This window comes from Lissotriton vulgaris, unplaced genomic scaffold (assembly GCF_964263255.1).
Source record: "Lissotriton vulgaris unplaced genomic scaffold, aLisVul1.2 SCAFFOLD_3164, whole genome shotgun sequence".
Lineage (NCBI taxonomy): Eukaryota > Metazoa > Chordata > Amphibia > Caudata > Salamandridae > Lissotriton > Lissotriton vulgaris.
The window spans coordinates 173,531-199,826 of record NW_028248696.1 but is presented as its reverse complement, the minus strand read 5'-3'; the positions used below and the strand labels follow the sequence as shown (position 1 = coordinate 199,826).

The window sequence follows — 26,296 nt, the reverse complement described above, 5'->3', positions numbered from 1 at the left end:
GGTCATTCCGCGAGCAATCATGGCAGCCGCTCCCCACCGGAAGCCTGCGGGAGTCGGGGGCCCCCAAGACTTTTATACAATCTTCACGGCTGAGGGGACGCTTTTCGAGAATGGAGCCCAAGCCCTAGCAGGCAAGCGTCCGAGTTCCAAAGTGTCCCAGGGCCATTTCAGTGGACCAGGCCCAAAACCGAGGAGCCGTCCGCCATTTTAAGAGCCATGTGGCAGCCGCCTATCGCTGCACTGCAAGAGTGGGAGCAACTCAACAACATGGTGAGCGAGACGCTGTGGCCGCAAGAGCGAGCGCAACTCAGCTAGATGGCCGCCACCTGGGGAGGCCCGTTCACGCCGGCTCCCCCACGCCCCCCCCCCGGGCCGCCGCACGCCAATTTTCGGAGCAGCATTGTAGGATACCAAAACCAGTGCGGCAGTTTACTGGACATCACCTGGGTGCCTGTCGTACATGTTGTGTCAGCCATGTGACACTGGACACAGACCGCTACTGACGAGGCCTCCCCCCGCACCACCCGGGACGCCCCACGCTGTTTTTCTGTGCTGCATTGTAGGATCCCTAAACCAGTGCGGCACCCAGGCGACATCACCTGGGTGCCGTCCAGAACTCTGCACGTTGTGCTGCCTTGGGACTATTCGCACAACAGACCGCTACTGACGAGGCCTCCCCCCGCCCCACCCGGGACGCCCCACGCCAATTTTCGGAGCAGCATTGTAGGATCCCTAAACCAGTGCGGCACCCAGGCGACATCACCTGGGTGCCGTCCAGAACTCGGCACGTTGTGCTGCCTTGGGACTATTCGCACAAAAGACAGCTTCTAACCATTGTTGCTTTTTGTGTTGAGAAATGTTTAAATGTTTTTAGTTTTTGTTCCGTTTGTTAAAGTTAGTAGTTAATAAAGTTTTATAACCTTACTTTGTTGGAGTGTTATCTATTTTTTTAAAAACGGGTGAATGGGGCCTTGATTCGGGTTATTGTCATGTGTGGGCTTTGGAAGTGTGCTGCTGCAGGATCGGACATTTCAAACTCAAATGCACGTTCTTTTTCTTACCTTTCCGAAGCATGGAGCGCAATAGCAGGCAGAGAAAGGGTGATGCACGTGTTGAACACTACCTGACCTGGCAAGTTGCTGGCAGTGCCCCCCCGCCCGCTCCTGAAAGAGGGCACACACACACCGCCGCCCCGAGTACTTCACAAATCTTTAAAAGACCATGCGCTTGTTCATGAGGCTTAAATGGTTTATCACCTCTTCTAGAACCCCTACATCGACCCTCTGACGTTTCATGGAAAAATTACCATGTAACACAATACCAAGCCCTGTCAGCTGAAACCCCCAAGGAATCGTGGGGCATATTATCAAGGGGGTTTATCTCCGCTTTTTTGGCTTTAAAAACCATGAAAGCGGAGATAAAATTATTTCCCTATTATCAAGCTGTCGCTAACACCAGTTAGTGACAGCTAAAAGGAGATAGCGACCATCTTGGGCCCCGCTTTGCATGTCAGTGATACTTATCACTAATGACATGCAAAGTGGCGTGCCAAGATGTTAGCGACTGGAAACAGTCCCTAACATCGCTACCTTCTATTACCAACTTTTGGAGATATTCGCGCTAAGCGCGAATATCTCCAAAATCTAACACCTGCCCTGAGCAGTTCTTAGCCATGTTATCCAATGGGAGGTGGATAACATGGCTAAGAGCATTAGGTCGATAATACATGAATATCGCTGACTTTTCTGCGATAATAGCAAGGTTTATCTGCGATAAAAATCGCCGATGTGCGGCGATAATTTTTGTCTCTAAACAAGTTATAGACAAAAATTATCGCTAGTTGTTCGTAATATGCCCCCGGGTTTTTGCTTGCAGAAATCGGGAGGCGGGAGACTAGCACTGAAATCAGTACTCACACGCCTGAATCAGGAGGATTGGCATGTCTGAATTCTCTACAGCTGGGGCCATAAACTACATCCGCAGGGTTAGGTGATAGCCTGGAACCAGCCTGGCATCTAAAATGGCTGCCGTGCACGACAAAATTGTGGCATTCGAAAAAAGGCAAGATGGCGCAGCCGCTGGAAGAGATATATCAACATATATCAGCCTCCTCAGCCACCCTCAGGAAACATAGGGGATTAGGATATGTCTCCCGCACCCCCTTATACCTAGTACTTTAATTAACGAAGCACAAAATGGCGAATTCCCGTTTCGCTACCAGTTTGCGGCCCAGTTCGCGGCCCGTGAAGCGCTTCTACCGTGAAAAATCATTTTTTTTTTATTTTCCCCACGGGACCCTTTAATAACCCCAACAACATTCCTAGGGGGTCAAGAGGGGGATACCTTGCCCCCTTTCATTAAATTCCCCCTTAGTTTTTCACCTTTTCTTCTCTCTCGATCCTACCGAGAGACAAGATGGCGGCCGCTCCGGACTGTCACGCAGCAAAAAAAAAAAAAAAGCTCACGCACAGCCGCTGGAAGAGATGTATCAACATATATCAGCCTCCTCACCCACCCTCAGGAAACATAGGGGATTAGGATACGTCTCCCGCACCCACTTATAACTAGTAATTTAATTTACGAAGCACAAAATGGCGAATTCCCGTTTCGCTACCAGTTCGCGGCCGCGCTTCTACCGTGAAAAATCATTTTTTTTTTATTTTCCCCACGGGACCCTTTAATAACCCCAACAACATTCCTAGGGGGTCAAGAGGGGGATACCTTGCCCCCTTTCATTAAATTCCCCCTTCGTTTTCCACCTCTTCTTCTCTCTCGATCCTACCGAGAGACAAGATGGCGTCCGCTCCGGACTGTTTAGAATGTTGACAGACACCGGAGAGCCAATCAGCTTTCTGCGCGCAAAGTTCCGATAAGCGAAAAGTAAGCGGACCGGATCGCTGCCCAGAGCGCTGTTACAGATATATATCTTGGTTTGAACGTTAATTTCTCAAAAACTACTGGAGCACATATATTGAGACCTAGCAAAGGCACATCGGGCTAACAGTCCCTACAATTTTGCCAAGTTTCGTGCAAATCCATTCAGCCGTTCGAGCTAAAAGTGAGTCCAACCGCCCTATGGAAAACTCAATGCAAAAAACGCGTTTTGGGACCCCCCTTTTTTCTCAGCCCCCCCTTGACGAAACCCCACCAAATTTTCAGGGGCTGCTCAGAAACAAAATGTGCCATTTTCCTGAAAATTTCAGCCGGTTCCGTCCACAAACGCCAAAGTTATTAGACATAGAATTTTCAAAAGTCCCATAGGGAAAAAATTCTAACTATATATACCTACTGGCTATCGCCAGTAGGTAATATATATATATATATATATATATATATATATATATATAAAATTTCTATGGAAAATGAAAGCCCTCATTTTGTTCCTTTTCAAATTAAATGTATTAAGTGTTACCACTTTATTCCAATTTATTCCAATCAAGATGACTTCAGGTGTGCCATACTTTTGTCATAAGTAATACTGTTAGCGTTCTAGTTGTTCTTTAGAACACTCTGGGACATTCTGTCATTGGGCTATAGTTGGGCAACATCTGGCTGATATTTGGGCTGCATTTGGGCTCTTTTGTCTCTGGTGGCCATCTTGGGAGACTGCATATCAGAATTTTTTTAATGAAATATAAGAGGATTTGAGAAGTCACTCAAAATGTGCCCTAATTTTTCTTTCTTCAGCACTAATCATAATTTCTATGGCAAAATGAACCCCCTCATTTTGTTCCTTTGCAAATTAAATGTTTTAAGTGTTAACACTTTATTCCAATCAAGATGACTTCAGGTGTGCCATACTTTTGTCATAAGTAAGACTGTTAGCGCTCTAGTTGTTCTTTAGAACACTCTGGGACATTCTGTCATTGGGCTATAGTTGGGCTACATCTGGCTGATATTTGGGCTACATTTGTTTTTTTTTGTCTCTGGTGGCCATCTTTGGGCTACATTGGGCTACATTTGGGCTCTAACATATATATATATATAGCCAAATGTAGCCAATATATATTTATTCAAAGTTAATTTTCGTAAAAACCACTGGAGCATATATCTTGAGACATAGCAAAGGCACATCGGGGTACCAGTCCCTACAATTTTGCCAAGTTTGGTGGAAATCTATTCAGCCGTTCGGGCTAAAAGTGAGGTCGACCGCCCTATGGAAATTAACATGGGGAAAACACGTTTTGGGACCCCCTTTTATCTTGGCCCCCGCTTGACGAATCCCCCCAAACATTCGAGGAAGGACCGGAGCTCAGCGAGGCAAATTTGAGGAAATTTTCAGGCAGATTCGTCAACCGGCGCCAAAGTTATTCACAATAGAATTTTGAGATTTTGCATTGAAAAGAATCCTAACTATAACTACCTACTGGCGACCGCCAGTAGGTTAAATATATATATAAATTACATACTGGCAGTTGCCAGTAGGTAGTTCTAGTTAGGACCTATTTTCCATAGGAAATCTGCAACATTCTATTTGGAAAAACTTTGGCGCCGGTTGACGAATCTTTGCAAAATTTTCAAAACTGGTGGGGCGCTCCGTTCATCTCGCTCCTATCCTGAAAGTCTCTGGATGATTCGTGTAGAGGGGCCGAGAAAAAAGGGGGGTCCCAAAACGTGTTTTCCCCATGCAATTTTCCATAGGAACCGTTAGTCGCGGCTACAGCCCGAACTGCTGAACGGAATTACACCAAATTTGGCAAAGAGGTAGTGAATGGTTCAGACTCATGCCTTTTGCTTAACCCTTTCGCTGCGGCGGCTATTCCGCCGCAGCGCTAATGGGGCGGGGCGGCCGCGCGGCGGCCGCATGCTGGTGACAGAACCGCTCCGTCATCAGCCGCGGTTGAGCTGTGCTGGTGACGGAGCGGTTCCGTCATGACCCGCCCCGCTCAATACAACTGCCGCGCAGGCGCGAAATCAGCGCCGCGCAGGCGCGGCGGCCGGGCCATGACGGAACCGCTCCGTCATCAGCACAGCCCAACCGTAGCTGATGACGGAGCGGGTCCGTCATCAGCAGGGGAGGGGTTAAATGGTGTTAATCTATTTAGTAGTTCCTGAGAAAATCACAATTAAAAGTAAATATATATGAGGGGCGTGGCTTAGCGGGCGGCGATGGCGGTCGCAGCTTCCTAGAGCTCCCGCCGGCCCGTTACATATCCGACCATTTATCCTGGCCCCCCGCACCCGCACTGCAGACCAATTGCAGGGCAAGGGTGACGGAAGGTGCTGAGAGTCCTCTGGTGTGTGAAGCGGCGCTCCTAGACCGTCCGGTGCGGCGAAGTTGCCGGCGGCGGCCAGCAGCCTGGTCCTGGGCGGCGAAACCGGGGCCTCGATTTTGGAGCCTCCTGGCAGAGGGGCTTGTACGTGGGCCGGCCGCGCAGTGGGGCTGCCTGGGCCTGGGGCCTTCTGGGGGCGGCGGAGTGGCAGACGGGCCCCCGGTTGTCTCGCCGGTTGCAGTGGAAGTGACCGGTGCACGGAGGACACCCGAAAGGAGCAGCGGCCTACATCGATGCCGGGCAGCCGGGCCTCGAGTTTGGTGGTTCTTGCCAGCTGGGGCTGGCGTCTGACTCTGGCTGCGACTGACCAGCGGCGGGGCCTGGGGAGCTGAGACCCCTTGCATGTGGCCTTATTTTGAAGACTGAGCACGACGCTACACTACCTCCTCTGGCGGCAGACTAGTGGGTAGTCGGACGGACCAGCGAGGATCGTGCCCGTTCCTGGCGCAGCCCGGCTGCAGTTTACGTAAAGTGAGTGACTCCCCTGGGGCCCCGGTTTTGGTGCTGTCAGCTGCTGGGCGTGGGAGAACGGCTGCTGGAGTGGGTGAGGCCCGCAGCGCCCGGCGACTTTGTGTAGAGCGGCCGGAGGCGGGTTGGCCACGGAACCACGAGGCGGCCGGTGAGGTGGGTGCAGACCGGGGGCCTGACTGAGTCTGGCTTGCAGCACCTGTCCTAGCTTCGACCAGGGAGCCAACCCGGTACCAGTGGTAGCGGTGTGAAAGACGTCTGTATCCAGGAGCAGAAGAGACGCTGGGTTGGCCTACATTGGACATCATTGGAGGTGGTAGGAATTTACGCTAGTGCAAACGCTCATAACACAGCAGCACCAAGGTTGGCTGCAGCCATGACCAGGGGAGGTGGCGGTCCATCCAAACAAGGGCCCATTGATAAATTCACGGGGCCCAGTGGGGGGCCCGGAGCATCGGGAGGAAGTCATGGAGCGGGCCGGACAATGCGGCGCTCATGGCGGCGATCACCCAGGGACATGCTGGACGCCAAGATTGGGGCAGTGGGTGCAGATGTGACCCTGCTGCGCCAGGACCTGCGGAATGCAGTGGCACGAATTCCGGAGACGGAATCCAGGATTTCGATGGTTGAAGACGACGTCGCGACCCTGAAGCAAAAAATGGCGGGGGTGGAAAACGTTCAGAAGGGCCTTGCGCTCCGTGTGGAGGATGCCGAAGGGCGCGCACGCAGAAACAACCTTCGCTTCGTTGGTTTTCCGGAGAGGTGTGAGAAGGGAAACATGGAACAGTTTCTATCCCAGTGGTTGGAGAGCTGGCTACCCCCAGGGGCTCTCTCCAATTGCTTTGTAATTGAGCGTGCTCATCGGGCCCTGACGCCGAGGCCACCGGAGGGCGAGCGGCCCAGACCAGTGATTGCTAGACTGTTGAATTACCATGATAGGGATGCTATCTTGCGGGAAGCAAGAGCCAGAGACTCCATTACATTCGAGAATCAGAAAATCATGATCTTTCCTGACTACACCAGGCTGGTGCAGCAACAGCGACACTCATTTATAGCCGCCAAGGCGAAACTGCGGGGTCTGAAAATCCAGTATTCCTTGCTGTATCCAGCCCGCCTGCGGGTGGTCTTCCAGTCGCGGACACACTTCTTTGATACACCTGAGGACGTCTTTAAGTAGACTGACGAAACAGTGAGGATCAGGCCGCATGCTCAACCGGGACTGGACCCGGGCAGTTCGAGGGGAGCGTCGCAGGAACGAAGGGACCAGCCTGCCCGGGGCAGACGGAACCGGAGGTCCAGATCGCAGAAGAGATCCGCTTCCGCCAGTGGGACACAAGATAGTGGAACTATGGACTCTGATCACTCTGTAAAGGACCTTTGAGGGCCTGGAGAGAACTGCGCTTGTCGGTTGATGCCACAGGCTCCGGCTGAAGGGGTTGCACGTCCTGGTCACATCGCTTGGATGCATTAACACTGCCTATATTGCTGTTTCTAAATAGTACCTTGTACATGTGTGGTATTGCGGGATGGGGTTCGGGAGGTTACTCAATATGGGCCACCAACCTCCTACTAAAGTGGGAGTTGACTTGGGGGGGGGGGGTAGGGGGTTTCTACTGTTTTCGGTGGGTGTTGGGATCCATTGGTATGGTTGGCCTTGGGTCCTCTGTTTTGGGCCCGAGGTTGCCCATGCCGTGACAGGTACTTCAGAGTTCTATGAGGTATAGGGGTGGGGGGCGTGGGGCGACAGGGGGGGAAGGAGGGGGAGAGTTGGGGCTGGGTTGGGTTAGGGTAGGTGGGGGGGTTGGTGGTGTTGTGGGGGGGACCTGGGGGAGGTGGGGGGGACTGCACGTGATTTTTTCTGATTTACTGATGATGGTACTGAGTGTGTGGGTGTGGCGCAGTGGGCCTATTTAGTTAGTCCCGCTCGATTATGGCTGAAGTGTCTCCAGCGCTCCCCAGAGAGTCCATGCGGGTGGTAACCTGGAATGTCAGGGGGATGCTTGACCAGATTAAACGGGGGCGATTTTGCGATGGGGGGAAGAGGGAGGCTGCAGACGTACTATAGCTACAAGAGACGCACATGATGGGATCAAAGGTGCTTAGTCTACAGAGGTTTGGCTACCAACAAGTCTTTCATGCCGGGTTTTCTAGGGGGTCCAGAGGTGTTGCTATCTTGATTCATCGCAGGCTGGCCTACGTCCACGAGAAGCAGTGGGCAGATCCACAGGGCCGCTACATTTTTGTTAAAGGGATGGTGGGCACTGAGCCAGTGGTTTTTGGGAGTGTCTACGCCCCTCCTCCTCTGCAGTGGGCCTTGTCTGAGAAGCTGTTTGCAGTACGGGAGGACATCCCAGAGTCCTTGGCTGTAGTGGGGGGCGACTGGAATGAGGTGATGGATGTATGTATGGACCGTCAGAGACTGCAGGGGACACCAGCGGCTGCCTCCCCTACCCGGTTGAATGCAGTGGTGGAGGGGATGGGCTGGGTGGATGTGTGGCGACATATGCATTCCAAGGTACGCGAGTACACATATGTTTCTGTGGTGCATGGCTCCTTCTCGAGATTGGATTATGTGTTTGTGCCCAGTGTGTTCCTGAGCAGAGTGCGGGAGGCCGGGATCTTGCCAAGAGGGCTGTCTGACCACTCCCCGGTGGTGGTTAGGGTCGAGCTGATTAGGAATAGACAACCGTTCCGATGGAGGATGTCCTCGTGGCACCTTCAGCAGCCCGGCTATATCCAGCATCTATGGGGGGCGATTGCCCATTACTGGCAGGAAAACCTAGTGGAAGATATAGACGCAGTCGTAGTTTGGGAGGCGATGAAACCCACCATACGGGGTATAGACATCAAGTGGTGTGCGGCGGCCCGTCGACGACGCCGGGAGACCATCGCTGAGGCGGCCACGCTGGTGGAAACCTTGGAACTGCGGTGCCGGGGAGGGGGAGATGAGATTGCGGTGAGGTCGCTCCTACAGGCACAACAGTCCTATGCATCTGTGTTACTGGATGAGGCTAGACAAGCGTGGCTGGCCACGCGGAATAGAGTTTATCAGTGGGGAGATAAGTCCTGTTCAATGCTCCATAGGCTATGTCAACGTACTCTCCAACCGATTACGCTGCTGGGCCTCACGGCTGAGGACGGAGTGGCGATTATGGACCCGGCTGAGCTAGCAGCGAGTTTTGCCAGCTACTTTACGGCGCAATACGCTCCACGGGATTGTCTGTCGGCGGATGAGGTCGCTAAATTCATTGATGACTTACCTCCAAGGGCAGTCTCTGATGAGACCAGGATGGCACTCGACGCCCCCTTACAGCGGAAGAACTAGGAGACGCACGGGGACAGCTCAACACGGGAAAGGCACCTGGGCCAAGTGGCTTCCCGTGTGAATTCTATAAGAAATTTCAGCTCCTACTGGGGTCCCATTACCGGAGTGCACTGGAGGCGGCACGAACGCGGGGTAGGTTGCCACCTGACTGGCGTCATGCTGAGGTTGTGGTCTTTCAGAAGCCGGGCAGACCCCCTGATAGACATGACACTTACCGCCCAATATCTCTGCTCAACATAGAGGCTAAAATACTGCCTAAGGCATTGGCGAACCGACTACTCCCGTATGTGACAGATCTGGTCCATCCGGACCAGGCCGGCTTTATGCCGCACAGGGCGACGAGGCATAACATCCGGCGGGCACAGGCGGCGGTTGATGCCATGGGGGCCACGGGGGAACAGGCGGCTCTGCTACTAGCAGACATTGATAAAGCTTTTGACTCGGTTAGTTGGACGTACCTATTTGCGCTCCTGCCTCGCCTCAATCTGGGCCCAGTGTTTATTTCCTATATCAAGCTACTGTATACTGATATCACAGCTTCGGTGCGTGTCTCCGGGGCGGTCTCAGAAAAGTTTCCGATTGGTCGGGGGACCAGGCAGGGGTGCCCACTCTCCCCATACTTATTTGCACTGGCTATGGAGCCTCTGGCCTCTTGGGTGCGCATCGATGCACAGATGCGGGGATTTGTGTGGAGTGGGAACCTCACTGATAGAATTGCATTGTATGCAGATGATGTCCTCTTCTTCCTTACTGATTTACATAGATCGGAGCCCCGAGTCTTGGAAATTATGCGTATTTTCGGGGAGGTATCGGGCCTCTGCCTAAACCCACGTAAATTCACCCTGTGGGTGTTGGGGGGCGGGATTGTGGCGGACCACTGGGCATCGGGGTTGCAGGTAGCAGCCGGGGGATTGAAGTATATGGGAGTGTTCCTCTCGGAATCCGTAGATATTACCTGGGAACGTAACATAGTACCAGTATGGGAGAGGGTTCAGATGGACGTGAAAACGTGGTCTCAGATGCCCCTAACTATTTTCGGTAGGTCCGCGATCTTCAACATGGTTGTGCTCCCACGCCTTCTATACCAGCTGCAAAGCTACCCCCACTTAATTAACCCCCAGTGGTTTCGGCAGGTCAACTCTGTCTTAGGCCGTTTCCTGTGGGCTGGGGGGGCTGCCAGGGTGGCGCTGCGGACATGCTTACTGTCCACGTATTGTGGTGGTCTGACCACTTCGGACCTATTGTCCTATTATCAGGCCTCCCAGTTGCTGGTACTTAATGAATGGTGGTATGGAGACAGAGGGGACCCAGCATATGCCCTGGAGCGCTTGCTGATGGGAGGCAACACACTACACACGATCCTGTATTCGGCTGGGCTGCGGCGGACACTACCATGTGCCACGCAAGTTGTTTTTATTGTGTGGCGACAGGCGCTGCGTCGTATGGGTTGGTGGGGTAAGTTAACGGCGGAGACTCCGTTGTGGAACAATGGGCAGCTCCCCGCGCTGGCTTCATTGGCGGGGTTCGATGGCTGGGACGCCATTGGAATCTCGTCGTTGGGCCATGTACTGACCGGGGTCACCCTTAAATCATTCCAGGAGCTCAGTACTGAGTTCCACATGCCCCAAACTTAATTCTTTCAATACTTACAGTTTCACCAAGCGCTAGCACCTAGCATCGCTAACATGGAGTCGCTCCCGGAATTTAGCCCAGTTGAAGCGAAGGTCTTCATGGGAGACCTTGGGGATAAGAAGGTGTCCCGAATCTATCAAACACTGGTCACTCATTGCTCCTCCACCCTACTTCCCCTCAGGGAGGCATGGGAGGCAGATGTTGGTCCCCTGGATGAGGGTGATTGGAGGGAAGCCCTGGAGTCCCCGCGAGGGGCTGCCATTGCAATGCGACTTAGGCTAATCCAATTCAAGTATCTACACAGGGCCTATTACACCCGAGAGCGGCTGTGGAAGGCGGGACTGATTGGGTCACCGGAGTGTCTGCGCTGTGGGGCTGCAACCGGTACGCTGCTGCTTACTGTCTGGTCGTGTGCTGGGCTGATCGGTTTCTGGAGGGGTGTATGGAGTTGCCTGTCAGAGGTATTGGGATGGGATCTTCCCCGCACCCATCGATTAGGGTTGCCCCATGTATTGGAGGGTGTCGTGAGAATATATATAAACGCCATCTATTGTTGCTGGGGCTTGTTGTTGCCAAAAGAGACCTGGCCCGAGCGTGGAAGGGAGAGCGGGCCCCCCCCCTGTGTGCCTGGAAGGCTGGACTAGACTACTTTATGGGACTAGAGCGCCCGATCTTTGAAGCAAGAGGATGCCCCCGTAAGCGTTGCAGAGCGTTGTAAAACACAGCCCCCTGGTGCATACTGGAGGTACCTGGTAGGCTAGTTGGGACCCACAGGATTGATTAGGAATTAATTCTCGAACTTAAAACGCGCCACAGGGCGTGTTTGCAGACATGTCACCTCAGGCCATGCCCCCTTCCTTCACCACTGTGCAAGCGCGCCCCGCGGCGCCTTTTAAGTTGGGGAATTAATTCTCTTCTAATACTGAGGGTCGTTGAGGGCCAAATAGCCCGCAGGTATCTCCAGTATGCTCCAGGGAGCTGCGTTGCTGACGGGTGTTCAGAGGCCACGCCCCTTTTTACACCTCTCTGCAACCCTGCTCTGTGGCGCTTACTGGAGTAGAGCTGCCTCTTTTAAATGCGAAGGAACAATGAGAAGTCAGGATAGCAGCTTGGTACAAGGACGGTGAAGGGGTTGAAATCCGGGTTGAAATCCATGGAAGGAAGTGAAGGAAGGATGCTGGAGATCCATTAATTCGAATTATCTGAAAATAAAATGAAGAATGTCAAGCGTCTGATGAAAATCAGAAGAAAGTCAGTAATAATCGATGTAAGCATACTTAAAATTGATAAATGAGTACACATCAAGAATATAACCCAAAATATATACTCCGTCCAAGGGAGGGACGGGAGGGATAATGTTAGCCTCCGTGTCTTTAACCTCTTAGCAGCTATGGAACGTCCAGCTCTAGTGCTGAACGTTCCATTGCGCAGGTGAGGTTCGAACGTCCAACGGTCGACGGCAGCACTCCTGAGGTAGTGGTGCTGTCGGCCGTTGGAATAGGCGCAGCACCTAAGAGGTTAATGAAATCCAGATTCTCTGGTCATGTCAATAGGAGAATCGCAATTTCATTACAAGACAAGGAGGCTACATTATGCATGTTGGTAGCCATGAATAACCGCATCAGAGACATGTTCAATTGGTTTGCAGTAGTGATGGGCAAAGGTAGAAGCATTAGACCAATCTGCACACTAAAGGATAACATCCAACTTACCACCAGACCAGAAAGATTTGCTGGCCATAGCACTTCTTAGAGGATGAGCTTGAAATTCAATACCAGCAAAAGTTCATAGCCAACTTAACCCACCTAGCAATAGAGCAGGAAGAGATGGGTTTAAAGGGTTTGACATAGGAAACCAGAAGTTGATTTGCACCAGGAGGATGAAGGTCTTTCATTCTTGAGTCATATTCCTTCATGCAATCAACTACACAAAGCTTTTTGCAGAGATCAAAACGAGGGTAGAAAATTAAATCAGACATAGTTTTAGTTCTTCTATAAATTTCAAATTTAACACCAAACATGTCATAAATCCTATAAGAGATATCTAGGGCCTTCACGTCGGATACCCTGCGACAAGAAACCAGACATAAGAGAGAGGCAAGTTTAATTGAAAGACATTTTTTGTTAAGAAGGGAGTTATCAGGCCAGGAGCAAAAAAGGTCAAGCAATAGTTTAACATCCCAAACAGATTGATATTTAGGCCTAGGGGGCCTTTTAAGTCTGATACTTTTAAGGACTCTACAAATAATAACATTCTTACCTACGGTCTTACCGTTGACAATAGAGTGTCCTGCGGAAATGGCAGACCTATAACAGTTAATAGATCTATAGGAGAGACCACTGTCGAAAAGTTCCACTAGGAAATTGACTATATTAACGATAGGAGCTTCCACAGGATCCAAGTCCCTTTCCAAGCACCAACTAGACCATTTTTTCCAGATGTTATTATGTCTGTAGTGTGTTCCAGGTGCCCAAGATTCTCCGAGGAGTGTGAGAGCAGATGACGAAAGTCCAGACAATTGGTTAGATTGCCTGACACTTTCCAGGCAAGAAGGTTCAGGTTCCCTGAAAGAACCAGGTGGTTATCTTCTCCGTTTGCGTTTAGGAGGAGTCCTTGAGAAGCCGGAATCACGAGGGGAACATCGCAAGAAAGTTCCAGAGCTGTGGGGAACCATGCTTGAGATGGCCAGAAAGGGGTTATCAGGACCAGAGAGCACTGTTCCTGTCTCACTTTCTGCGGAACCCTTTGGATCATAGCAAAGGGGGGAAAGGCGTAGGGGCGGAGAGCAGCCCAAGGTTGGAGGAAAGCGTTGATAGCGAGAGCACCCGGGCCTGGCATCCAGCTGAAATACTGTGAAAGTTGGAAAGTCAAACGGCTTGCAAAAAGGTCTACATCAAAAGGACCCCAATAGCGAGCTAGAGAATTGAAAACGGTCGGATTGAGTTTCCAATCGCTGAAATCTACTAGGAATCTCGAGTTCCAATCCGCTGAGAGATTGGATTTCCCGGGGAGGTACTCTGCCCCCAGGGAGATCTTGTGTTCCAAACAGAACATCCAGAGTTTCTTGGCCAGATCTGATAGGTCGGCAGATCTCGTACCGCCAAGACGGTTGATATACGAGACTGCGGAAACGTTGCCCATCTTCAGGAGAACGGATCTGCCATGAAGAGATTTTCTGAAGCTCATCAATGCATAGAGCCCGGCCGTCATTTCTAAGAAATTTATATGGTGGGAAGACTCCGAAGGGGTCCATACACCACCAGTGTCCTGGTCGAGGAGACAAGCACCCCAACCATGAAGGCTGGCGTCTGACTCTAGAACGAAGTCTGGAGTTGAACCAAAGATAGCTCTTCCATTCCAGGCGTCCAAATTGTCCAGCCACCAAGAAAGTTCCAGTCTGGCTTCTTCGTCCAGAGAAACCTGGTGTCCGTACCAAAGTCCGGATCTGAGAGCTTTGGCTTTCACTCTCTGAAGAGCACGTTAGTTCAGGGGACCAGGGAAGATAGCTTGGATCGAGGAAGAAAGAAGACCAGGAAGTCTGGCCAACTCCCTGAGGGAGAGAGACTGATGTTTGAGGACAAATCTGATCTCCTTCCGAATTTTGGCAATCTTCTTTTTGGGGAGTAAGAGGAGACACCTGGATGTGTCCACAGTGAAGCCTTGGAACTCCAGAGATTTGGAGGGTAAAAGGATGGATTTTTCCATGTTTATAATGAACCCAAGGTTCTCTATGAGGTTCATGGAGGTTTGAAGATCTTCTAGAATCTGTGAGTGAGATTGGGACATTATCAAGATATCGTCTGAAGAGATGATGAGACGAATACCCCTGGCTCTTCTCATGATCTTGGTGAAACACCAAGGGGCGGATGAAAGACCAAAAGGGAGGGCGATTGTCCCAAATAAATTGGAGAAAAGGTTGATGTTCTATTGCCATGGGTATGGTAAAATAGGCATCTTTTAAGTCCAATTTGACCAGCCAATCTCCTTTGAGTAGAAGGTCCCTGAGCAGATGGATGCCTTCCATCTTGAAATGACGATAGACAAGGTATTTGTTTACCTCCCGAAGGTTTATTACTGGACGCCAACCCTTGTCCTTCTTTTCGACTAGGAAAAGGGTGCTTACAAAGTTCTTTTGAGACCAAGGAACCTCTATTATTGCGCCCTTCTTCAGCATAGAAGAAACCTCTTATTTGACGATCTCTAGATGTTCTGAAGAAAGAACCAGAGGATTGGGAGTGGCAGATTGGAAAGGAATCTCTGTAAAATCTATTTTGAAACCCTGAACTGTTTCGAGAACCCACGGGTCTTGTGTCCAAGATTCCCAGACGTGAATGAAATGTTTGAGCCTGCCCCCGACCTTTGGAGGGGAGGAAGAAAGAGAAGCACTTACTTTGGGTGTTGTTGTTGGAAGCACCACGAGCGGGAAGCCTCTTCCGCGTGAACCTCTTCCTGTCTGTGGGAAGTACTGCCTGGTGTTGGAGGGGTAGAAGCCTCTACCGGATGAACCTCTTCCTCTTCCGTAAGTGAAGGGCCGGAAATTCCCTCGGCCGGAAGAACGGCCCCTTCTACCGGCCTGACCAAAAACACGTTTCATATTGTTTTGGGCTTTGTCCAAAGCTGTAAATGTTGCGACGTATTTGCCAAGAGTTTTAATCCTATCCTCTCTGAAGAGGAGGCCGTTTGGCTTACACAATGGCTCTTTTTCTGCAAGATCCCCGAGTTTCGGGTTGATTCTATTAAGCACAGATTTCCTCCTTTCAATATTGAGCGAAGAATTAGCATTCCCAAGGAGTACTATGGCTCTCTGGCTCCAACCCCTTATTAGGTTTATATCCAATGGTGTGTTAGAAAATTGCGATACCTCAGCAAGGTCGAGGATCCTAGTAAGGGAGCCTAGTAGGTCAAGAAGACGATCTTGACAGGCTTTAAGAGCCCGTTCCAGGCTTTTTCTTGGATCCTTGCCTAACTTAAACAAGAACTTAATCAGGACGGGGTCTAAGTTAGGTGTCTGACAGACTTTATCCTCTATGAATGGACGAGGACACTCGGACCTCATGGTGTTACGCGATTCTCTTTCTAGAGAGTTCCTCAGCCACTTGGTCACGAATTTAGCTACGGGATCATGTGGATACCACTTGTTACTGTTAGGATGGGAGATGTATTTTGGGGAGAACATTTCCCCACCAAGAGGGTCGAGGATCGCGTCCTTCGACGAGGGGGAGGAATCCGCCTCTGAGAAAGTGTTAAGGTCCCAGTCATCAGTGTCTTGCTCATCAAGATCCAGGACGAATTCGTCGTCGGGATCGTCGAAGAATTAGTCTTCCTCAGAGCTGGGATCGACACGAGCACTGACAATAGTTGCGCCGCTGAGGGCGCCCACCAAATTTGTGCCGCTAGGGACACCCAAACCATGCGTGCCGCGAGGGGCAACCTTACCTTTTGGGGCGAACAACAAATTCAGATTTACTCACCTGTTATCAGGAGAGAACTCAGTGCTGCATCTTTTAGCCCAGCACTGACCCTGAAAAGTAATTCTTACCGTACTTACCAGTAACTTGTATTTTCTTCCATAGGAATCCATTGTCTGGTTTTCACCAGAAAAGTTTCTAAGTGCCTATTTTCACAAACTACAAATATTCCTTAAAAATTGCCTGTATGACTTAAACATATTCTTTCAACTGTTTACAGGAGCTGCTCCAGTGCTGGATCCAGGATCCAACACGGAGTAAGAAAAAGTAACGATAACACTACTTACCTGCTAAGTGAATTTCCTCCCATAGGATAACATTGGTGATTCTATGTGAAAACATTTCGAAGTGTCAACTTTTAAAATACAATAATATTCCTTAAAAATCACTACTGTAACCAAAACACTTTTACTCAACTGTTTACAGGAGATGTCCCAGGACTGAATCTATGATCCAGTCCTGTGGTTAGAAAAGTAATCCATAAAGTAACTAATTGCATTTAACTAGAAATTCACATTGAGCTCAATGTTGCATTGTGTTTGAAATTGTGTTGCCCATTGCAACAACTGTAACTACTGTACTTAAGTCTATTTGCAAAGTATTTAAACTAAAGTAATTTATTCTGAGAAAGTATATTTTGTAATGTAATGTATAATGTAATTATAAAGTAATTTAAAAAATAAAATATCCAAAAAAAAATAGTTTAAATAATTTTTGTAAATCAGTATCAAAAAAATAAATATAACCACTAATACATGTCATTTACAAAACCTTTGAAATCCACAGAAAAAACCATAGGTTTCAGACATGTTATAGTTAGGAATTGCGATTCTCCTATTATCATGCCTAGAGAATCTAGATTTCATTAAAGACACGGAGGCTCACATTATGCAATGACTTTTAATTGCAGATCCAAGCCAGTCGCATCACAATATAAAGGTTCCAATAAGAACACTGAGATAAAGTAAGACATTACACATAGCAATCATCAGCCTCTTTTAAATTTGGCGAAAGTAGATCCAGTAGATTCCAGAAGATTCGAAGTGAATGGAAGCAAAATTGAAGAAGAAGAAGACAGTCAATCGACCTCCTGATGATGACACGTCAAAAGTAGATTAAGTAGAAGGGTTTTCTGAAAGAAAGAGGACAATAAAATTGTATCCTAAAAACAAAGGAATCAGACTCATATCCAGATGAACAATTGAACAATAAATAATAAACATTTTGAAATGCATAACATCAAGATGATAAATAACATCATGTTAAGTTATACCCAATACCATGGGATGGGTTGGGTGGGATAATGTGAGCCTCCGTGTCTTTAATGAAATCTAGATTCTCTAGGCATGATAATAGGAGAATCGCAATTTCATTACAAGAACGGAGGCTACATTATGCATGTTGGTAGCCCTGTAAAATTACATTAGACATGTGTTCAATTGGTTTACAATAATGTCTTGCGAAGGTAGTTGCATTAGACCAGTCAGCAGCTTTAAGGATATCATCCAATTTACCTACGGACCAAAGAGACTTACTTGCCATGGCACCTCTAAGAGAATGAGCTTGAAATTTGGAAATATCAATACCAGCTAAAGACATAGCAGACTTAACCCATCTGGCAATAGAAGTGGAGGAAATAGCCTTATGAGGCTTAACGAAGGAAATGAGAAGTTGATTCTCATTAAGCGCTTTCATACATTCGACTACACAAAGTTTCGGAGAAGGATTGAAACGAGGATAGAAGATTGAATCAGACATGGTCTTGGTTCTTCTATAGACCTCACATTTAACTCCAAATAAATTATATGACCTATTAGAAATCTCCAGAGCTTTAACATCAGAAACTCTACGACAGGAGATAAGGCAAAGAAGAGTTACGAGTTTAAAAGAAAGACATTTTCTGCTTAAAAATGAATTATCTGGCCAGGAAGTGAAGAGATCTAGAATCAAATTCACATCCCAGAGAGTATCATATTTCGGCCTTGGGGGTCTCTTTAGACGAATGCTCTTCATTACCCTACAAACAATCACATTTTTAGCGATTGACTTGCCGTTAATGAGGACATGACCAGCAGAGATCGCCGATCTATAACAGTTGATTGATCTATAACTCAATCCCTTGTCGAAGAGTTCAGCGAGGAAATTCACTATATCAACGATAGGTGCTTGAGTGGGATCCAAATCCCTCTCCATGCACCAACGAAGCCAGCATTTCCAGATATTGTTGTATCTGTAGTGAGTTCCCGGTGCCCATGACTCTCTGAGGAGAGTTTTGTGTTCTAAACAGAACATCCAGAGTTTCCTTGCTAGGTTCGAAAGGTCGGCAGACTTCGTACCTCCTAACCGATTGATGTAGGCCACTGCCAAAACATTGTCCATTTTCAGAACAACCGATCTCCCTTGAATTGAGTGTTTGAAACTCATAAGGGCGTATAGGCCAGCAGTAAGTTCTAGGAAATTGATGTGGTGAGATGACTCCTCCTGAGACCAAACACCACCTGTATTCTGGTCTAGGAAACAAGCACGCCAACCATGAAGGGAAGCGTCTGATTCCAGCACAAAGTCCTGTACTGACCCGAAAATTGCTTTCCCATTCCAAGCTTCCAGGTTTCTAACCACCAGTTCAGTTCTGTTTTGGCCTCCAAATCTAGGGTGATTCGATCTTCGTACCAAAGACCAGACCTCAACGCCCTTCCTTTTATCCTTTGTAAGGCCGGGTAATTCAGAGGGCCTGGGAAGATCGACTGAATGGAAGAAGATAAGAGGCCTAGAAGTCTTGCCAGTTCCCTTAAAGGGATGTCTTCCTGTCTTAAACCATGATGAATCTCTTTCTTGATCTTCGAGATTTTTGAAGGAGGTAAAAGGAGAAGACACTTGGAAGTGTTTAGAGTGAAACCCAAAAACTCCAGAGATTTGGAGGGGGTTAGAATAGACTTCTCTTTGTTGACAATGAAGCCTAGACTTTCCAACAGATTCATAACCGTTTCCAGGTCTATACGAATCTGAGTCAGGTCTTGTGACATTATCAAAATGTCGTTGAGGTAAATAATAAGCCGAACGCCTCGTTCTCTTAAGAAGGAAGCTACTGCTCTCATTACCTTGGTAAAACACCAAGGGTCGGACGAAAGCCCGAAGGGGAGAGCCTTGAACTGAAAAAGATGATTTTTCCAGAGAAATTGTAGGTAAGGTTGATGTATTTCAGCCATCGGGATAGTGAAGTAGGCGTCAATCAAATCTAGTTTAAATAATTTTAGTAAATCAGTATCAAAAAAATTAAATATAACCACTAATACATGTCATTTACAAAACCTTTGAAATCCACTGAAAAAACCATAGGTTTCAGACATGTTATAGTTGGGAATTAGCATTTAAAAAACCTTTGAAATTCACTGAAAAAACCATAGGTTTCAGACATGTTATAGTTGGGAATTAGCATTTAAAAAACCTTTGAAATCCACTGAAAAAACCATAGGTTTCAGACATGTTATAGTTGGGAATTAGCATTTAAAAAACCTTTGAAATCCACTGAAAAAACCATAGGTTTCAGACATGTTATAGTTGGGAATTAGCATTTAAAAAACCTTAGAAATTCACTGAAAAAACCATAGGTTCACTCGTACAAAACCAATGAAATTCCTCCGTTATAGTTAGTTCTACTAACTATAACTCGTGCGCCTGCAATCCACTGCTGATGATGTCACATATTACATCATTCATGACATGGTCAGTGACCTCACTGATGACATCACTTATGACATCTCAAATGACATCTGTAATGCCTCTGCCTGAACTACAACTGGATCAGCTGATCTCCCACCTATGGGAGTGCCCAAGAAGTTTCAAAGAGGGAGAAGGCGTCACCTGGCGGTTACAAGCATCTGAAGAAGGCATAATCGCCGAAATGCATTATGCTGTATACTGCAGTGAATAAAGAGCTCCTGAAACTTACCCTGCTGTGTCCTAGGATTACTTCATATGCAAGTGGTAGAGTGGTTATATTTTCCGCGTCTGCCAGGAACGCGGTACTAGGACCCTTCTTCCAAGAGTCATGGGACATTACTGGCAAAGAAACTGTTCTGGAATCGAGGTATCGATAGTTCCCTGTGACCACCCCAGGAACGAGCGAGCTCAGTGGCCGCTGTCAGTGGCAGACCATGACTGCACGGGGAGGCGGGTTGAATCCCTCCCGCTTCACGGCCCGACTTGTTCCATTGCTGGAGGCTAAGGCGTTGGGGATCGGAGGGAGCCCTGGACACATGATACACGGGCTCGCCTGCCGCAACACGGTCTATCTTTTGCAAGGCAAAACACAGCACTCATGTGATCATGATCTGGCTGCCACACTGACTACATCTGGTGCATGCTGGGAGAGGTAGTTGGACATTGTAATGCCCCTGCCCGAACTACAACTGGATCAGCTGATCTCCCATCTATGGGAGTGCCCAAGGAGTTTCAAAAGAGGGAAAAGGCGTCACCTGGCGGTTACCAGCATCTGAAGAAGGCATAATCGCCGAAATGCATTATGCTGTATACTGCAGTGAATAAAGGGCTCCTGAAACTTACCCCGCTGTGTGCTAGGATTACTTCATATGCAAGTGGTCGAGTGGTGATATTTTCCGCGTCTGCCAGGAACGCGGTACTAGGACCCTTCTTCCAAGAGTCATGGGACATTACTGGCAAAGAAACTGTTCTGGAATCGAGGTATCGATAGTTCCCTGTGACCACCCAGAGAACGAGCGAGCTCCGTGGCCGCTGTCAGTGGCAGACCATGACTGCACGGGGAGGCGGGTTGAATCCCTCCCCCTTCACGGCCCGACTTGTTCCATTGCTGGAGGCTGAGGCGTTGGGGATCGGAGGGAGCCCTGGACACATGATACACGGGCTCGCCTGCCGCAACACAGTCTATCTTTTGCAAGGCAAAACACAGCGCTCATGTTATCATGATCTGGCTGCCACACTGACTACATCTGGTGCATGCTGGGAGAGGTAGTTGGACATTGTAATGCCCCTGCCCGAACTACAACTGGATTTAGAAAAGGGGGTGGTGATGAACAGAGTGTCTGAGTTAAACAGACCACTCTTACCCAGTCCAAAGATCAGGGCTTGATCCATCACCGTTATTTATCTCACTGCCCCATCCCAGCTCAGAACCTGGCTATATGCAAATCAGTCTGTCCCTGGCCCAGTGCATCATGGGAACAGGGCAGACTAAACTACCAAGCCAATTCTTCACCAGAAAGGAGACAAGCTACCGGGGACCGGTTTCTGGCATTTCAGCCTTCTTCGGCCCGGCTTGCTTGAATCCTGATGGAGCAGTGAGAAAGGGACTCATGTCTGAGTATACCCTGCCACACCTATAGTGGCCAAAAACGATTTAGAAAAGGGGGTGGTGATGAACAGAGTGTCTGAGTTAAACAGACCACTCTTACCCAGTCCAAAGATCAGGGCTTGATCCATCACCGTTATTTATCTCACTGCCCCATCCCAGCTCAGAACCTGGCTATATGCAAATCAGTCTGTCCCTGGCCCAGTGCATCATGGGAACAGGGCAGACTAAACTACCAAGCCAATTCTTCACCAGAAAGGAGACAAGCTACCGGGGACCGGTTTCTGGCATTTCAGCCTTCTTCGGCCCGGCTTGCTTGAATCCTGATGGAGCAGTGAGAAAGGGACTCATGTCTGAGTATACCCTGCCACACCTATAGTGGCCAAAAACGATTTAGAAAAGGGGGTGGTGATGAACAGAGTGTCTGAGTTAAACAGACCACTCTTACCCAGTCCAAAGATCAGGGCTTGATCCATCACCGTTATTTATCTCACTGCCCCATCCCAGCTCAGAACCTGGCTATATGCAAATCAGTCTGTCCCTGGCCCAGTGCATCATGGGAACAGGGCAGACTAAACTACCAAGCCAATTCTTCACCAGAAAGGAGACAAGCTACCGGGGACCGGTTTCTGGCATTTCAGCCTTCTTCGGCCCGGCTTGCTTGAATCCTGATGGAGCAGTGAGAAAGGGACTCATGTCTGAGTATACCCTGCCACACCTATAGTGGCCAAAAACGATTTAGAAAAGGGGGTGGTGATGAACAGAGTGTCTGAGTTAAACAGACCACTCTTACCCAGTCCAAAGATCAGGGCTTGATCCATCACCGTTATTTATCTCACTGCCCCATCCCAGCTCAGAACCTGGCTATATGCAAATCAGTCTGTCCCTGGCCCAGTGCATCATGGGAACAGGGCAGACTAAACTACCAAGCCAATTCTTCACCAGAAAGGAGACAAGCTACCGGGGACCAAATGACATCTGTAATGCCTCTGCCTGAACTACAACTGGATCAGCTGATCTCCCATCTAAGGGAGTGCCCAAGGAGTTTCAAAAGAGGGAAAAGGCGTCACCTGGCGGTTACCAGCATCTGAAGAAGGCATAATCGCCGAAATGCATTATGCTGTATACTGCAGTGAATAAAGGGCTCCTGAAACTTACCCCGCTGTGTGCTAGGATTACTTCATATGCAAGTGGTCGAGTGGTGATACATATATTTATAAAATTTAATTATTTCTTAATTTACAAAAAACACAGACTCTCGTAGAAAACACGTTGCACTACAGAGAATTCACACCTTGATAAAAAAGATTTGTGTATATTTAATTTGTTGGTCCAGCACGGGGGCATGTCCCGTCAGTGAGGTCTTATGGATGATGCATGGTTTTAAAGGGGGCATTCATTCCACTCTTGTCGTGTTCTCTGCTCTGGTATTGTAATAATGCTGGTCATCAAAGGGACCTCTAGTGAGGCGGGACAAATGTGAATATCCATGTAGCTCCTAATGTACATTTCTTTCTGCTTGTCCCTTGCAGATGTTTGTGATTGTCGGTCTTCTTGGTGGAATGTTCTGCTCTCTACAAACCTTCGTTCCCCTTCGGCTTGGACACACTTCTCAGGAGGTAAACCCTTTACTTCAGTCCCCCATCTTACCCCATTTCCCTCTGAAGACCTTATCCTCTCTATTATCTTTCTTGTGTCTTTATTCTCCCAGTCATCCTCAACCCTGTACATTATCTTTCTCCCTCCCTCCCGTTGGGTTTCTTTTTTTTTTCCCCCAAGTCATTTTGTTGCAGCCTGTTTGATAAATTTTGATGCTCAGTTTTAAGCCTTCTGCTTTGCTATAATGAGGAAGCACATATTTTATCTTTTTGAAATGTTTCATTTCAGTGCTCTGGATTATTGACTAGTATTTATTTTACTCTTTGGAGTTTTTTGCTCCGTTGCGCTTCCTTGTTTCACCCATCTTGCCTTTTTACTTGGATTTCACATTTTTCTTCTGCTCCTAAAAGTATGTTTTGATTGCTTGATACTTTATTTGGCATTTGGTTACTCTTTTTAATTAGTTTTTTTACAATTATCGGTTCATTTTCTAGTACCTTTGGTTTTTATTTTGGCTCCTTGAATTCTTGTTTGGTTACTTTAATTTTCCGGGTTGGTTTGTTTAATTTAAGTCACATTTGTGGTTATATTTCTTACTGATTCCATGTTTTGTTCTTTTTTTTTTTCTTCTTTACCCCGCTCTGCTAATCATCACACCCCTCCCCCCAGCCCCCAACCTGGTCTATTCTACCTCAAGTCTACAAACGCTGCATTTCACAGACTAGTATTAAGCCCAAAACTCCCTACACTGGCTCCCAATCCCTGAGAGAATCAATTTCAAGTCCCTCTGCATCACACACAAAATCCTTAAGGACAAGGGCCCCCCAATCTTGAGATCACTGATCAAACCATACAAAGCCAACAGGACACTTAGATCCGACCACCTCCTCCTGGCAAACGTCCCCAGACTCAGGAAGGCCCGGGCAGGCGGTCGCCTGTTTTCATACAACGCCTCCACGCTCTGGAATTCCCTGCCACTTAACATCCGCAGGGAAACCAACCTACTAACTTTCCGCAAACTCCTGAAAACATGGCTGTTCCCTTAGTTCTCCTCTGTTCCCTAGCCAATTCCTCAAGTCCAGCACTGGGACGCCCCCGGGTAGCTACGCGCTTTACAAATCTAATTCTAATTTGGTAGTTGAGGGATGCAATCTGTGTCTTTAATGGGCACATTGGTGCCTTCTTAGAAGAGTTTCTGCTATCATGTGCCGGATTCTGTAAGTTCCTGTTTTTGATCAAATATGTTCATGTTCCTCTGGATCAAAAAACGTGACGCCCTTCATCCCACTGTATTTAACAATCAGATTGATTTAAAAATGCTGTTTGTAGAACCACAGTAGAGAGTAGGTAGACAAAGAGCTGAGGAGAAATGGAACCATTGATAGTGAGAGCTTCCTGGTCAGGAAAGACAGTGGAAGGGAATGAGCACAGCAAGGTGTTGGGGGGGGGCTTGTCCACCCCAGGGGGTCCTTCATTTTGTAGGACACTGAGTATATGATGCAGAATAGCATTTCTTCACCTCATAAGGTTTAGAATACTATGTGTAACAAAAATGAGCACATAGTCTGGTACAATATACTTGCTTTTTTGTTTTACAGTTGTCGTTTAAGATTGATTAAAATGCTAATACCTGTCACTTATGGAAAATTAAGTTGAGCATGGCAAGCATTGAGCTATACGATCAAAGTTATTGGTATAGCTTGAAGTTGTTGGTGCTCGAAATAAATGAGGTATTTACAAGAATTTGATAAATGAAATCAAATAAACTAGTTGGATGAAACTAAAAGTTTGTGATTAGTATATCACAGTAAATGAAAAGATATCAGTGGCCTGAAAAGTTTGCAACATGGACCTCAAGTAAGGTAATACATGTTCGTGTGTTTGAGGCATGTGTGCTGTAGATACACTTGCTTTGCATACTCCAACCATCTAGTGTTGGCGTAAGGCTGTGGTGGAACATTGGCATCACCAGATAATTTAGTAAATTCAGAGGGTTCATTTTGTGATTCATCAGCAGCGGCATTGATGCGACATACTCCTGTCATGATGTGGACTCTTTAATGCTCTGTGTGCCTCTTTCTCTTTTCCTTCTATGTGCTGAAGGATGCAAAGACACTGGTGGACAGGAAGCCCCTGCTGGACCCTCAGCCTCCGGCTTATGGAGAGAAATCTCTGACCTTGGACTAGACTAGAGGTGCTTTGCCAAGTCCTCGATGGCGCCACCATCGACTCTTCGGGAGCTACTCACGGTTGTGATTCATGCAGTTGTATTTGTAAAGTTAAGGCCACCAGCTTCAGAGGGTTTCTCCAGCACCAGTATCTACAGACGTATGGGTTTCTCTTCACTGCTACCTGCAGCACTAATAGAATATCACCAAATGTATTGGCTCTAGGCCGAAAGTAGCAAAAGTTTGTATTTTTCTTCAAATCAGTAAACAATACTTTCTTTTCTCCCCCGTCTTATTTGGGATGTTTGTTCAAAGCACCGTGAGTTCAATGCCATGTCATTCATGGTTATGAGGGCGGGATCATATAAGCGGAATGTTCTCTGTATCCCTCTACTTTGAGGTAAAGATACCTCCATGCATGTCTATCCGTTGTTACTCGCTGTACAATTGCACGCGGAACAGAACATACTCGTGCTCTCATATTCATGCTTTCAGATGACTACAGTCCTACAGAAGTGGAGATTGGCGGGTGCCTGTAAGCCCTCTCTTCCGGTCTGCTGTGGGGCAGATGATCACCCTTCAGAGGTACTCTTCTGTGAGAATGCGCACATCTGTACACTCCTTTCTTCTGTGACATGTGTAAATTGTCTATCAGTAACAGTATCGCAGAAGGATTGCCCATTTCACCCTGAGAAAAAGATTGTCTACCTATCGGTTGCATCACTCAATCCTTGTTCACCAATCGCTGCAGAATCCTTGCCCATCAGTCACTGCACAACAGAATGCCTACCCATCATGTGTCACAGAATCCGTGTCCATCAGCCACTGCACAACAGAATGCCTACCCATCACGTGTCACAGAATCCGTGTCCATCAGTCACTGCACAACAGAATGCCTACCCATCATGTGTCACAGAATCCATGTCCATCAGTCACTGCACAACAGAATGCCTACCCATCATGTGTCACAGAATCCGTGTCCATCAGTCACTGCACAACAGAATGCCTACCCATCATGTGCCACAGAATCCGTGTCC

At 48.0% G+C, this 26,296-nt stretch overlaps 1 protein-coding gene across 1 annotated transcript in view; it reads left to right on the top strand.

Moving 5' to 3' along the window:
* LOC147663857 (uncharacterized) overlaps nt 1-25,542 on the top strand; it is a 69,342-nt gene extending 43,800 nt beyond the window's left edge. Inside the window, exons 6-7 of the mRNA XM_086950147.1 lie at nt 23,025-23,111; nt 25,195-25,542. Coding sequence (XP_086806273.1) covers nt 23,025-23,111; nt 25,195-25,278 — 171 coding nt within the window. The 3' untranslated portion in view covers nt 25,279-25,542. The remainder of the gene's footprint in view (nt 1-23,024; nt 23,112-25,194) is intronic.
* Nucleotides 25,543-26,296: the final 754 nt, after the last annotated feature.